Source organism: Carcharodon carcharias, chromosome 10 (genome assembly GCF_017639515.1).
Source record: "Carcharodon carcharias isolate sCarCar2 chromosome 10, sCarCar2.pri, whole genome shotgun sequence".
Lineage (NCBI taxonomy): Eukaryota > Metazoa > Chordata > Chondrichthyes > Lamniformes > Lamnidae > Carcharodon > Carcharodon carcharias.
The window spans coordinates 100,515,571-100,530,452 of NC_054476.1; the positions used below are offsets into that span (position 1 = coordinate 100,515,571).

At 50.4% G+C, this 14,882-nt stretch overlaps 1 protein-coding gene across 4 annotated transcripts in view; it reads right to left on the reverse strand.

Moving 5' to 3' along the window:
• Window positions 1-233: 233 nt before the first annotated feature.
• The window catches only part of madd (MAP-kinase activating death domain), a 277,971-nt gene continuing 263,322 nt past the window's right edge, over window positions 234-14,882 (reverse strand). For all 4 annotated transcript variants that reach the window (XM_041197546.1, XM_041197545.1, XM_041197544.1 and 1 more), the window contains 2 exons: window positions 3,968-4,014; window positions 234-3,195 (listed from right to left, as the gene is read on the reverse strand). In XM_041197546.1, coding sequence (XP_041053480.1) covers window positions 3,091-3,195; window positions 3,968-4,014 — 152 coding nt within the window. In that variant the 3' untranslated portion in view covers window positions 234-3,090. The remainder of the gene's footprint in view (window positions 3,196-3,967; window positions 4,015-14,882) is intronic.

Sequence of the window (14,882 nt, forward strand, 5' to 3'; positions counted from 1 at the left end):
CTAGCCAGTGGCTGGACTAGAACACGGTACACTCAGTGTGTGTGGGGATGAGGGTTATAGTCAGGAATAGGACTGGGCTTTGCTTTGCTGGTCCCACTGACATGTGGCTAACTGTATCCAGGGTGGGAGTTGAGTAAGGTCACTGCCTGCATAAGGACAGGATGGAGTGGGAGTAAAGGTACATAGGGATGGCAGGTGTTGGAGAAGGACACAAGACAGGAAGGAGACAGAGGCACAGGGACAAGGTTTTATTGCAACATTCAAGTTACTGTACAGTGCTATAAATACATATAATACTGAAATATTTACACCAAAAATGCATCCTACATCAGCAAGCATCAAATACAAAAAATATGAACTTATCTGGCCAAACTAAATCCAAATACCCAACAGAAAAACACACAGCATACAGCAGAAGCTGGCAGCAAACTCTAGTCCTGAAGGGAGGTTGAAGGTCCAAGCCTCATCAGGCACTCTGACAGTGGTCACTCCTTACAATGTATACTCACTACTTCACTTACCCTTCAGCTCACTCCATAAGTGTATGACCTACGGGGACAAAAGAGGGGGTTGAAGGGGAGATACATCAACAGCACTGCCAATGAGGAAAGGAACGCATATAGACAAGTCACTGGCACTTGTCGGAGTACAAGGAGAGGATTACTCCTCCATTACTCTGGGTACAGGGCAAGGGTTATTCCTCTACTACTCTTGGTACAGGGAGAGGATTACTCCTTTATTACTCTGGGTATGGGGAGAGGATTATTCCTCTATTCCCCTTGGCACAGGGAGAGGATTACTCCTCTATCACCCTGGGTACGGGGAAAGGGTTATTCCTCTGTTACTCTGGGTACAGGGAGAGGTTTACTCCCCTGTTACTCAGTACAGGGAGAGGATTACTCCCCTATTAGTCTGACTTTGAGTTGTTTCTGGGCTTCTGCATTGAAGAAAGTTACTCTTTTTGAGTGGATTGTTGTTATCATTGATGCATTCCATGACCTACAGTGTTTGAACTGGAAAGGCTAGGGATTGGGACGTGATAAATAAGGGGGCATGGGGGAGGAGGAGGTGGCAAACACTGCGTGTAGGCGTCACGTACAGGGAGCGGTGGGAGTGCAGGGAATGAAAGTGGCTCAATGGTGAGTAGATTCTGAACCCCTTCTAAGTGCTTTATAACCAAGAGGCAGTGTTTGAAGATGCCAGTGAGTGCGAGCATGTTACAATTGGCTTGTTGGGGTGGTGTTGGCAAGAAGTCTGTGTCAGGCCATTGCTGGGGAATCACCAGACTTTCCCTGTCACCCACAGGCAGAGTGCTAACTGGCTGCTCTCCCTTTAACCCAATGGCTCAATCAGTGAATGGTGAAGACAGTCTGCTCCTTAGGAATCCCTGCTAAACTGTAGACAGCTATCATTATATACTAAAAGGATGCTTTTGGCTGCACTGGACACTAAGCTTGCAGGCTAGGAGGCCACACATCTCAGCCAGATGAATCATCACAGGGTCAGGAGAATTCAGCAGGTCAAAGTGTCTTGGGGTGGCTGCTCCCATCCTGTGCCTCTGCAACTCATGTATCAGGCCTGGCCTGTGCAGTGGTACAGGCAGGATTAGAGTGAAGGGCAAAAACTCTGGCTGAGGACCAGGCCATTGTGGATTGAAGTTGGAACAGGCTCAGGATGGGTCGGCTCAGCTTTGAATGATGGTGTGGACAACATGGAATAATGGAAAACAGAGTCTCAGTGCCTCAACTCTTTACACTGAACATAGAATGGATACAGCAAAACAGCTAGGACTAGTCTATACATCAAAAGAGGGTCACACTTCTAGGGAACGTCTGCAAGTTACTCCAGTAGAGGGTTGCACCTCGTGGGCAAATCCAGTGGAAGGTTGCGCCTTAGTGGGTGAATCCAGTGTGAAAGCAGCTCCCGAATCGTCAAATTTACAGTGAATTCGGTGAAACAGTAAGTAAGCAGTTAAATCCCAGAAGTTCCAGTGGAGGAGCAATCCACACTAGGTCAATTCGTAGCAAGCAGTGTACTTGGTGATCCTGAATAGATGAAGGGACAGTGATTTAAATGGGCAGTCCTGAGTGGGCTCAATTGCAGTGTTGAAGTGGCCCCATCAGCTTTCATATTGTGAATCTAATGTAGAATTCCTGGGTGAAATGGCAAAAAAGTAGTCTTAAATGGGTAAATTCATCCAGTGTTGTCATTCTCAATGGGGGGAAAAAAGCAGTTAATCCAATGCAAGAGTGGTCCTCAATGGGAGAATATGCAGTGAAGTCTGGATAGTTCTTAATGGGAAACCATTGTGAAATCAGTGTAGAAGTGATTTCAATGGCGGGGGGGGGTGGGGAGATATGCAGTGAATCCAGTGAAGAAATGGTCCTTGATGGGTGTGTTTGCAGTGAATTCAGTGCAGGAATGCCCCTCAGTGAGAGAAAATGCAGTAAATTCAGTTCAGGAATGGCCCCCAGTGAAAGAGAATGCAGTAAATCAAGTGTAGGAATGCCCCTTGGTGAGCAAAATTGCAGTAAATCCATGTAGGAGAAGCCCTTGGTGAGCGAAAATGCAGTGGATCCAGTGCAGGAACGGCCCTTTGTGAGCGAAAATGCAGTGAATTCAGTGCAGGAATGGCCTTCCACTGGACGAATATGCAGTAGATCCAGTGCAGAAACACCCCTTGGTGAGCGAGTAGGCAGTGAACCCAGTGCAAGAGTAAATATGCAGCAAATCCAGTGGAGAAGTGGTCCTCGCCGAGTGAATATGCAGTGAAATCCAGTGCAGGAGTGGTTCTCAATTAGCAAATATGCAGGGAATCCAGTGCAGGAATGGCTCTCAACAAGTGGGTTTGCAGAGAATCCATTGCGGGACCATTGTTGAAGATTGTATTTGAAGTGAGTTTAACTTGGTCAGTTAATTGGACACGACTCAGGCAAATGCAGTAGTTTAGGAGTTGAGCAAGTTGAGCAGCCATCAGTTGCGATAATCCCGGCCTGATTTGAGTTGCAGTTTTGCGGAATCAGGTGGTGAGGGCAGGTAGGCTTGTGTGTTAGGTACTGGAGCTTGGGTTTGTGTGTTGAGCTGATGTCTTTACCGTGCCGGGGTCACCTTGTTGTTCTTGCTCTCCATTTCCTTCCCCCGAACTGCGGCCATGTAGGAAAACAGACACAGCACGGAGTAGCAGATCTCATGGGCCTGGGGAAAAAGGAGGGGGGCCAATTAACACCACCACAAACCAACCAGCCCAAATTACGTTCACACGAACCCATCAGGAACGTGCTGCAAACTGGCCGCAGGTTTAGTGCCCTCTTTCTCAGAATCTAATCGACCTGCTTTGTTTCCAGAGTTTTCTGTTTCTATTTCAGCACACCCGCTGCATATTCAAAACTCTGACACAGGGCTGTACCCCATATACCACGCCGGGACACACACAGGGCTGTATCCCACATACCACGCTGGAACACACACAGGGCTGTACCCCACATACCACGCCGGGACACACACGGGCTGTACCCCACATACCACGCCGGGACACACACAGGGCTGTACCCCACATACCATGCCAAGACACAGAGCTGTACCCCATTTACCAGGACACAGGGCTGTACCCCTTGGATTACAGCGGTACCCCATATACTACAGCCGTACAGAGCAAGATCCCAAATACCATACTAGGACATACAGCGGTACCTCACATACCACACCGGGACACAGGGCTGTACCCCTTATAGCTCACCAGGATACAGGTTAGGACCCCATATACCACACTGGGACACAGGACGAGACCCCACAATATCACAGAGAATATCATCTATAAATCAGACAACTGAAAAATGAAAGAAACGCTCACAGTGCAGTTTCAGCACCTCTAATGTGCCATTGGTTTAAAAGAAACGGTTTTTGAAGAAAAGGAAGCAGTGGATTGGTGGACAGATTAGCAAAACTAAGGAATGGGAAGCCTACTCACCATTGGAGTCTTGTACTTGTGGATCACCACTTCGTTAGTTTGTGGAACTGGAACCGGACAAGCAAGAGACAAAAGAAACAGCTTAACCCAGAAACAAAGCAAGAACAATATCGTACACTGAGCCTGTATATAGACAGACTATTTGCACACACAAAAACACACGCATATATATATATATATATATACATATATATACACACATATACAATGAACATGTACGTTCACCCCTCGTTGCACACCAGGGATGTTTACATATGCATAGTCATGTACAGGGCTGTACACGTCAGTACAGTCGCAGGGCAGGTCGTACACACGCGTTGCAAGACAGAAGTGTGTACACGCGTCCACGCAGTGAGTCTGTATACACACACAGTCGCACAGTGAATGTATACAGTTGCACAGAGAGTCTGTATACACAGTCACTCTCATGCCGAGTATGTGTATGAACACAGGCACACCCCAACACAGGACATTTGAGTGCAGCTGAGGAACTGAGTGCATATCTGACAGGTTGATGACTGGGGGAGCTTGGTATGGAGGGGAAGGAAGCATTCATTTCCTTTTGTGTTTTCTGTCTTTCTCACCGTGTAGGAATTGGTTGTGACTCCACTACAAGGAAAGGAGCCAGCTGCATGCTGAGTATCTGGTAAGTGGTTAAGGTCTGCTCCAGTCCTAAGGTTTAATATAGTGTACAAACTGGTGCTAAAATTAATAAAATATATAAGAAAGCAACATAAATAGGTGATTAATATAATTAACTAATTGTTTAAAATACATTAAGGATGGCAGGATAGGCAATGTGTCAAGGCTGCAGCATCCGGGAGCTCCTGGATAACATTGTGATCCAGGAGAAACATGTCTGCAGCAAGTGTTTGCGGCTCGAGGAACTTTGACTCAGACTCATTGAGCTGGAGGCTGAGCTGCAGACACTGTGACGCATCAGGTGACAGGGAAAGTTACCTGGACCCTTTATACCAGGAGGAAGTCACACCACTTAGGATAGAATCTTCTGATTTGGGCAGTGGCCAGGGACAGGAGGGTGTGACTGTGCGTGAGGCAGGTAAAGGGATCCAGAGGGCAGGAGTCTCTGCAATTGTTCAACAGGACTGAGGTTCTCTCAGCTTGCTTGGATAGGAGTGGGAGCTTCAGGGTGGATGAGCAAACTGACCATGGCACCGTGGTACAGGGAGTCATTCAAGTGGGGGAGGGGGGGAGGAAGCAAATAGGAATATAGTGGTAATAGGGGGCAGTATAGTGAGGGGGATTCACACCTTTCTCTGCAGCAAGGGCAAAAGTCCAAAACGCTATGTTGCCTGTCCAGTGCCAGGGTTTGGGACATCAGCTCAGGGCTGGAGAGGAACTTGCATTGGGAGGGTGAGGATCCAGTGGTCATGGTTTGTGGGGGTACCAACAACATAGGCAGGACGAGGAAGGAGGCTCTGCATAGTCAGAGTGAGGAGCTAGGCAGCAAATTAAAAAACAGAATCTCAAAGTTAATAGTCTCTGGATTATTACCTGAGCCTTGTGCAAATTGGCATAGGACAAATAAGATTAGAGAAGAAGCTATTTTGGTTTTAATTTTCCAAAGGTCCTTAGATTCTGGGAAGGTTCCATTACATTAGAAAATGTAACTCCTTTATTCAAAAAGGGAGGGAGACAGAAAACAGGAAACCACAGACCAGTTTGCTTAACATCTGTCATAGGGAAAATGTTAAAAGGGAAGTCATGTTTAACCAATTTATTGGAGTTCTTTGAAGAGTAACAGCTGCTGTGGATAAAGGGGAACCAGTGGATGTACTGTACTTCGATTTCCAGAAGGCAATTGATAAAGTGCCTCATCAAAGGCTATTGTGGAAAATAAAGGCTCATGGTGTAGGGGGTAATGTATTTGCATGGATAGAAGATTGGATAGCTAACAGGAAACAGAGTAAGCATAAATGGATCATTTTCTGGTTGGCAGGATGTGATGAGTGGTGTGCCACAGGGATCAGTGCTGGGGCCTCAACTTTTCACAATTTATATTAAATGACTTGGATGAAGGGATGGATGGGATGATTGCTAAATTTGCTGATGACACAAAAACAGGAAAGAAAGTAAATTGTGAAGAGGACATGAGGCTGCAAAGGGATATAAATAGGTTAGCTGAGTGGGCAAAGACCTGGCAAATGGAGTATAATGTGGGAAATGTGAAATTGTCCATTTTGACAGGATGCATAAAAAAGCATAATATCTAAATGGAGAGAGTTTGCAGAGCTCTGAGATGCAGAGGGATCTGGGTGTCTTAGTGCATGAATCACAAAAGATTCGTATGCAGGTACAGCAGGTAATTAGGAAAGTTAATAGAATGTTATAATTTGTGAGGGGAATTAAATACAAAAGAAGGGAGGTAATGCTTCAGTTGTACAGGGCACTCGTGAGAACCCATCTGGAGTACTGTGTACAGTATTGGGTCTCCTTATCTAAGGAAATTCAGGACTGGCATGTTCCTGCTAGGATGAAGGATAAGCATGGCAAGTTTCAGGAACCTTGGATAACGAAGGATATTGTGAGATTTGTCAAAAAGAATAGGGAAGCATTCATAAGGGCTAGAAGGCTGGGAACAGATGAAGCCTGTGGAGAATATACAGAAAGTAGGAAGAAACTTAAGCAAGGAATCAGGAGGGCTTAAAGGGGTCATGAAAAGTCACTGGCAACCAGGATTAAGGAAAATCCCAAGGCCTTTTATACATATGTAAAAAGCAAGAGGGTAGCCAGGGAAAGGGTAGGCCTACTCAGGGACAGAGGTGGGAATCTGTGCGTGGAGCCAGAAGAAATTGGAGAGATACTAATTGAGTACTTCTCATCAGTATTCACCAAAGAGAAGGACTTAGCGGTCGATTTGTCTAGGGAAGAGTGTGTAGATAGCCTGGATCATGTTGTAATCAAAAAAGTGGAGGTATTAGGCGCCTTGAAGAATATTAAGGTGGATAAGTCCCCAGGGCCAGATGGGATCTACCCCAGAGTACTGAGGGAGGCAAGGGAGGAGATTGCTGAGGCCTTGACAGAAATCTTTGTATCCTCACTAGCTACGGGTGAGGTCCCAGAAGATTGGAGAATGGCCAATGTTGTTCCATTGTTTAAGAAGGGTAGCAGGGATAATCCAGGAAATTACAGGCCGGTGAGCCTTACGTCAGTGGTAGGGAAATTATTGGAGAAGATTCTTCGTGACAGTATTTACTACCATATTAGTGAGAGGCCGCATGGTTTTATGAAGGAGAGGTCGTGTCTCACTAACTTGATCGAGTTTTTCGAGGAAGTGACAAAGATGATTGGTGATGGAAGGGCAGTGGATGTTATAAACATGGCCTTTGACGAGATCCCTCATGGCAGACTGGTACAGAAGGTAAAGTCGCATGGGATCAGAGGTAAGCTGGCAAGATGGATACAGAATTGGCTTGGTCGTAGAAGACAGAGGGTAGCAGTGGAAGGGTGCTTTTCTGAATGGAGAGCTGTGACTAGTGGAGTTCCGCAGGGATCAGTGCTGGGACCTTTGCTGTTTGTAGTATACATAAATGATTTGGAGGAAAATGTAACTGGGCTAATTAGTAAGTTTGCAGTAAGGTTGGAGGAGTTGCAGATAGCGAAGAGGATTGTCAAAGGATATAACGGGATATAGATCGGTTGGAGACTTGGGCGAAGAAATGGCAGATGGAGTTTAATCCGGACAAATGCGAGGTAATGCATTTTGTAAGGTCTAATACAGGTAGGAATTATACAGTAAATGGCAGAACCCTTAAGTGCATTGACGGGTAGCGGGATCTGGGTCTACAGGTCCACAGGTCACTGAAAGTGGCAACGCAGATGGATAAGGTAGTCAGGAAGGCATTATGGCATGCTTGCGTTCATCGGCAGGGGTATTGAGTATAAAAGCTGGGAAGTCATGCTGCAGCTGTATAGAACCTTGGTTAGGCCACACTTGGAATATTGCGTGCAATTCTGGTCGCCACATTACCAGAAGGATATGGAGGTGTTGGAGAGGGTGCAGAGGAAGTTTACCAGGATGCTGCCTGGTCTGGAGGTTATTAGCTATGAGGAGAGGTTGCAGAAACTCGGATTGTTCTCACTAGAGCGACGGAGATCAAGGGGTGACTTGATAGAAGTTTACAAAATTATGAGTCGCATGGACAGAGTAGATAGTCAGAAGCTTTTTCCCAGGGTGGAAGAGTCAATTACTAGGGGACATAGATTTAAGGTGAGAGGAGAAAACTATAGAGGAGATGTGCGGGGCAAGTTTTTTACGCAAAGGGGAGTGACTGTCTGGAATTCGCTGCAAGAGGAGGTGGTGGAAGCAGGTACGATAGTGCTGTTTAAGAGGCAGCTTGACAAATACATGAATAGGATGGAAATGGAGTGATACGGACCCCGGAAGTGCAAAATGTTCTAGTTTGACAGGCAATATGATCAATATGGAGGGCCGAAGGGCTGGTTCCTGTGCTGTACTTTTCTTTGTTCTTGTTCTTTGAAAAATGTAAATGCATTGGAACCAGTTCAGAAGTTTATTAGAATACCCGGAATAGAAGGATTGTCTTATGAGGAAAGGTTGGACAGACTAGGTTTATATCCACTGGAGCTTAGAAGAGTAAGAGATGAGATTGAAACCTAGAAGATCCTGAGGGGTCTTGACATGGTGGATGTGGAGAGGATGTTTCCTCTTGTGGGAGAATCTAGAACTAGGGGTCACTGTCTAAAATAAGGGGTCGCTCATTTAAGACAGAGATGAGGAAATTTTTTCACTCAGAGGGTTGTGAGTCTTAGGAACTCTCTTCCTCAAAAGGCAATGCAAGCAGAGCCTAAATATTTTTAAGGCAGAGAAAGATAGATTCTTAATTAACAAGAGGGTGAAAGATTATTGGGGGTAGGCAGGAACGTGGAGTTGAGGTTACGTTCAGACCAGCCATGATCTTATTGAATGGCCTGCTCCTCCTAATTCGTATGTTCATACACACAAAGTCCTACATATACAAAACCTAAACTACTGTATGCTAAGACAAAGATGCAACAGATTTTATGCAAGTACAGAGGCAGGGAAAAGATCACAGAATTTTAATGGCACAGGAGGAGGCCATTTAGTCCATCTTGTCTGCATCGGCTCTCCAAATGAGTATTATGACCTACTGCCATTGCCCTGTCTTTTCCTTGCACCCCTACACATTGTTTCTATCCAAGTAATCATCTAATGCCCTCTTCAATGCCTCGATTGAAATTGCCTTCACCACACTACCAAGACCCGAACCACTCGTCATGTGATAGTTTTTTTTCACGTCACAGTTGCTTATTTTGCAAATCACTTTAAATTTGTGCCCTCTCATTCTTGATCATTTTACGAATGGGAACAGCTTCTCCTATCTACCCTGTCCAGCCCCCTTATGATTTTGAACATCTCTATCAAATCTTCCCTCAGCCTTCTCTCCAAGAAGACCAGTCCCAACCTCTCCAATCTAACTTCATAGCTGAAGTTTCTCATCCCTGGAACCATTATTGTAAACCTGCACTCTCTCCAATGCGTTCACGTCCTTCCTATAATATGGTGCCCAGAACTGTACACAATACTCCAACTGCGGTCTAACAAGTGTCTTATATAAATTCAGGATGGGGGGTAGAAAGAACAAAAGAGCAGCTTTGTGATAGGGTGGGAGGCAGGATTTTGTAAATGACAAAAAAGGGATGATGGTGCAAGGAAAAATAGGAGGTGGCGATGGGACAAGTAAAGAAACAAAGGATATGCCTAGAGGTGTTGTAAATAGAAAACATGGAAGCATCGCCAACAGCTGCTTTCTAAAAACAACAAGGACAGGGGTTACGATCTGAAATTTTTGAACTGAATGTTGAGTCCAGAAGGCTTTAAAGTGTCCAGTTGAAAGATGAGGTGTTGTTTCTCCAGCCTACATTGAGCTTCATTGGAACAGCGTAGGAGACCAAGGAGAGAGGACAGAGAACTGTGTAAATTAGAATAGTGAATTTAATGTCAAATCGGGTGCAGAAAGCAAAATAAAATGAAGAAAAGAAAGATTGGATTGAAGAAGAGGTTGCAAGAAAAAGTGAAAAAAAAAATACAATTGCAATATACTTTTAAATCTCCAACAATAATTAGAAGTGAAGGAATGCCACTTGTAAAAGTTAATTTTATTGCCAGTGACATTGTTTGGCAGTAATTCAGGATTTGACACGGTTAAAAAAGTGGACTGAGAAACAAATAGCCAAGTCCTCAGCCATGTGCAAGGCTCAATGAAGAAGCTCTGTGATTGGATGGAAAGCAAGATGACCCTCCCAGCAGTGGGTTTGACAGGCTTTGTTAACCAGCTGAGCTCCATCCAGGGAGAGGTGTCTCCATTCTCAGAAGCAAGGAGTGTGGACAGCCTGATTGTTCATGGTGTAAACTGAACTGTGCTTACATTTCTGTGAAACAAACTGCCCCTTGGTGTGAAGCTGGGACTCATTGCAATAGTGAGTGTTTCGGGCCCTGTCCCAGAACTTGAAAATACATCTGTGACCTTTCAGCATGTATATGTGGAATAAGTTTGCTGTTCCATTGCTAGATGATGTTATTGATAAATGAGATAATGGCTGTGAAAGGTACATTCCAGATCATCGGGATACAGGTCCACTTACACAGGAGACCACTGTGACCAGCACTAAAACCCCAACATTTATATATACACAGTCACGTACTCAAGCTGTGTATATACATTTCACACATACTGAGGCTGTACACAGTCGCATACACAGGCAATGGCTATGTATATATACATAGGCATAACATAATGAGGCTGTGTGCAATGTCATTTATCCAGGCTGCGTATATAAACACACACATATACCTATGATGTATGCAGTGTCACATACCCAGGCTGTACATACACACAGAGACTCAATGTAGTGTCAGATATTCAGACTGCACTTATGCACCCACATCCTGAAGTGGTGGGCAGTGTCACAAACTGTGGATATGGAAATTTATGCAAACACACACATGTACCAAGACTGCATGCACAATGTCACATGCACAGGCTGCACGCAATGTACCCAGGTTGAGGCATCATACTCAGAATCTCACCATCGAACATACCTTGCGGGGGGGGGGGGGGGTTGAGGGACAGGGGAGAGGGAGAGAGGCGCTACTGAGAGAGAGAGACACATGAGAGGTGGAGTGAGAGAGAGAGATGAAGGGGCCGAGAGCATGAGAGTTGAGGGAGGGGGAGAGAGAGGGGTGTGGGAAAAAGACTGAGTGTAAGAATGAGTGGCAGAGGAGAGAGAGCAGGTGGAGGGGAATGGGGAGAGTGGGTGGAGGGGAATGGGGAGAGTGGGTAGAAGGGAATGGGGAGAGCAGGTGGAGGGGAATGGGGAGAGCGGGTGGAGGGGAATGGGGAGGGGGGAGGGAGGGAGGGGGAGAGAGAGGGAGTGAGAGAATCAGTGGGTGAAAGAGAGAAGGAGAGTGAGAGGCAGGTGAGAGAGTGAGAGGACGGGGGGAGATTGAGGGGGGTACAGAGGAAGGAAAAGGGAGAGGAGTGGAAGGAGGGAGAGAGAGAGAATGAGATGGGAGAGAGTGAGAGAGCGGAAGAGTGTGAGAGGTGGGGAGAGGGAGGGAGAGATGAGAGAGAGGCAGGGGCCATGGGTAGAAAGAGAGAGTGAGGCAGGGGGCCATGAGTGGGGAGGGAGGGGGAGGGAGGGGGGAGGGGGAGAGGGGGAGGGAAGGAGAGAGGGGGAGGGAAGGAGAGAGGGGGAGGGAGGGAGAGAGGGGGAGGGAGGGAGAGAGGGGGATGGAGGGAAGGAGAGAGGGGGAGGGGGAGAGGGGGGAGGGAAGGAGAAAGGCGGAGGGAAGGGGAGGGAGAGAGGGAGAGAAGGAGAGAAGGGGGAAAGAAGGGGGGAGGGAAGAAGAGAGGGAGGGGGGGAGGGAAGGAAAGGGGAGTAGTAGAGGGGGGAGGGAAGGAGAGAGGGAGGGAGAGAGGGAGGGAGGGGGAGGGAGAGAGAAGGAGGGAGGGAGAAGGAGGGAGGGGAAGGAGGGAGACAGGCGCAGGGAGAGGGAGTGAAGGCGGGGCAGACAGGAACCTGCAAGGAGGGGGGGAAGAGAGAGCGCGCGCGAGTGGTGGTGGAAGAGCGCGATGTATGCATGGCAGTCTGAGGGTGGCATGGATGGAGAGAGGCATGGGAGAGAGGGAGTGTGTGCGTGAGAGGCAGGGGAGAGAGAGAGAAAGAATGGGATGTGGGAGAGTGAGTTGGAGGTGGGGGAGGGAAACTGAAAGAGAGAGACATGGAGAGAGAGTGAGTTACAGGCGGGGTAGGGAGAGAGTGAGAGCGGGGGGGCAGTGAGGTGGGGGAGAGATTGATGGGGTAGAAAGAGGAACGGGGAGAGGGGGCGGGGCGAGAGAGAGAGGGGGCGGGGCGAGAGAGAGAGGGGGCGGGGCGAGAGAGAGAGGGGGCGGGGCGAGAGAGAGAGGGGGCGGGGCGAGAGAGAGAGGGGGCGGGGCGAGAGAGAGAGGGGGCGGGGCGAGAGAGAGAGGGGGCGGGGCGAGAGAGAGAGGGGGCGGGGCGAGAGAGAGAGGGGGCGGGGCGAGAGAGAGAGGGGGCGGGGCGAGAGAGAGAGGGGGCGGGGCGAGAGAGAGAGGGGGCGGGGCGAGAGAGAGAGGGGGCGGGGCGAGAGAGAGAGGGGGCGGGGCGAGAGAGAGAGGGGGCGGGGCGAGAGAGAGAGGGGGCGGGGCGAGAGAGAGAGGGGGCGGGGCGAGAGAGAGAGGGGGCGGGGCGAGAGAGAGAGGGGGCGGGGCGAGAGAGAGGGGGCGGGGCGAGAGAGAGGGGGCGGGGCGAGAGAGAGGGGGCGGGGCGAGAGAGAGGGGGCGGGGCGAGAGAGAGAGGGGGCGGGGCGAGAGAGAGAGGGGGCGGGGCGAGAGAGAGAGGGGGCGGGGCGAGAGAGAGAGGGGGCGGGGCGAGAGAGAGAGGGGGCGGGGCGAGAGAGAGAGGGGGCGGGGCGAGAGAGAGAGGGGGCGGGGCGAGAGAGAGAGGGGGCGGGGCGAGAGAGCGAGAGAGGGGGCGGGGCGAGAGAGAGCGAGAGAGGGGGCGGGGCGAGAGAGAGCGAGAGAGGGGGCCGGGCGAGAGAGAGCGAGAGAGGGGGCCGGGGCGAGAGAGAGCGAGAGAGGGGGCCGGGCGAGAGAGAGCGAGAGAGGGGGCCGGGCGAGAGAGAGCGAGAGAGGGGGCCGGGCGAGAGAGAGCGAGAGAGGGGGCCGGGCGAGAGAGAGCGAGAGAGGGGGCCGGGCGAGAGAGAGCGAGAGAGGGGGCCGGGCGAGAGAGAGCGAGAGAGGGGGCCGGGCGAGAGAGAGCGAGAGAGGGGGCCGGGCGAGAGAGAGCGAGAGAGGGGGCCGGGCGAGAGAGAGCGAGAGAGGGGGCCGGGCGAGAGAGAGCGAGAGAGGGGGCCGGGCGAGAGAGAGCGAGAGAGGGGGCCGGGCGAGAGAGAGCGAGAGAGGGGGCCGGGCGAGAGAGAGCGAGAGAGGGGGCCGGGCGAGAGAGAGCGAGAGAGGGGGCCGGGCGAGAGAGAGCGAGAGAGGGGGCCGGGCGAGAGAGAGCGAGAGAGGGGGCCGGGCGAGAGAGAGGAGAGAGGGGGCCGGGCGAGAGAGAGCGAGAGAGGGGGCCGGGCGAGAGAGAGCGAGAGAGGGGGCCGGGCGAGAGAGAGCGAGAGAGGGGGCCGGGCGAGAGAGAGCGAGAGAGGGGGCCGGGCGAGAGAGAGCGAGAGAGGGGGCCGGGCGAGAGAGAGCGAGAGAGGGGGCCGGGCGAGAGAGAGCGAGAGAGGGGGCCGGGCGAGAGAGAGCGAGAGAGGGGGCCGGGCGAGAGAGAGCGAGAGAGGGGGCCGGGCGAGAGAGAGCGAGAGAGGGGGCCGGGCGAGAGAGAGCGAGAGAGGGGGCCGGGCGAGAGAGAGCGAGAGAGGGGGCCGGGCGAGAGAGAGCGAGAGAGGGGGGCCGGGCGAGAGAGAGCGAGAGAGGGGGCCGGGCGAGAGAGAGCGAGAGAGGGGGCCGGGCGAGAGAGAGCGAGAGAGGGGGCCGGGCGAGAGAGAGCGAGAGAGGGGGCCGGGCGAGAGAGAGCGAGAGAGGGGGCCGGGCGAGAGAGAGCGAGAGAGGGGGCCGGGCGAGAGAGAGCGAGAGAGGGCGAGAGAGGGGGGGCGAGACAGGGCGAGAGGGGGGCGGGCGAGAGGGGGGCGGGCGAGAGAGAGAGAGCGATGGGTGAGAGGGACAGAGCATGTGAGTAAGAGGTAGTTGCAGAGAGAAGCATGGGGAAGAAAGAGAAGGAGGTAGAGTGTGGGGTGAAAGAGAGAATTAAAATAGAGAAATAGACAGAAGGGGATGGACAGAAGGAGAAAGAGATGGGGAGAGGAAGAGAAATGGGAAGAAAAGTTAGTGGGCGAGAGAGACAGGGAATCTGGGAATTGAGGGCTGGGAAAGGTAGGAGAGGAAACATGGATAGAAGGGAGATTGACTGCATGGCTGGAGAGACCGTCAGAAATAGTGACTTGCAAATATACAGGACAGGGTACAAATGCAATTTTAGATGTAAATAGCCTTGGGGGTGGGTGTTGGGGTGCAATATGAGAGAAGTACAGTCTGTGGCGATGAAGGGGAGTGCATCAAGGTAGGGGCAGAATGTTCAGGATGAAGACAGACATGGGGGCAGGGAAAAAGCAGGATACGGAAAGATTGTTAAGGACAGTGTTGTCCCAGATAATGTGGTCTACATTTAGTGCGGTGACAAACACACACAGTCGTGACAGCAAAACTTCTGTAGATTCTAACAGATTCTCATTACCTGAAGGAGTACCAAGGTTTTCAGTGAAGTGGAGAGCAGCGAGTCAATGTCGAATCAGCAGAAACACAGCAGAGACTCAAACCCGAGTCAGAAG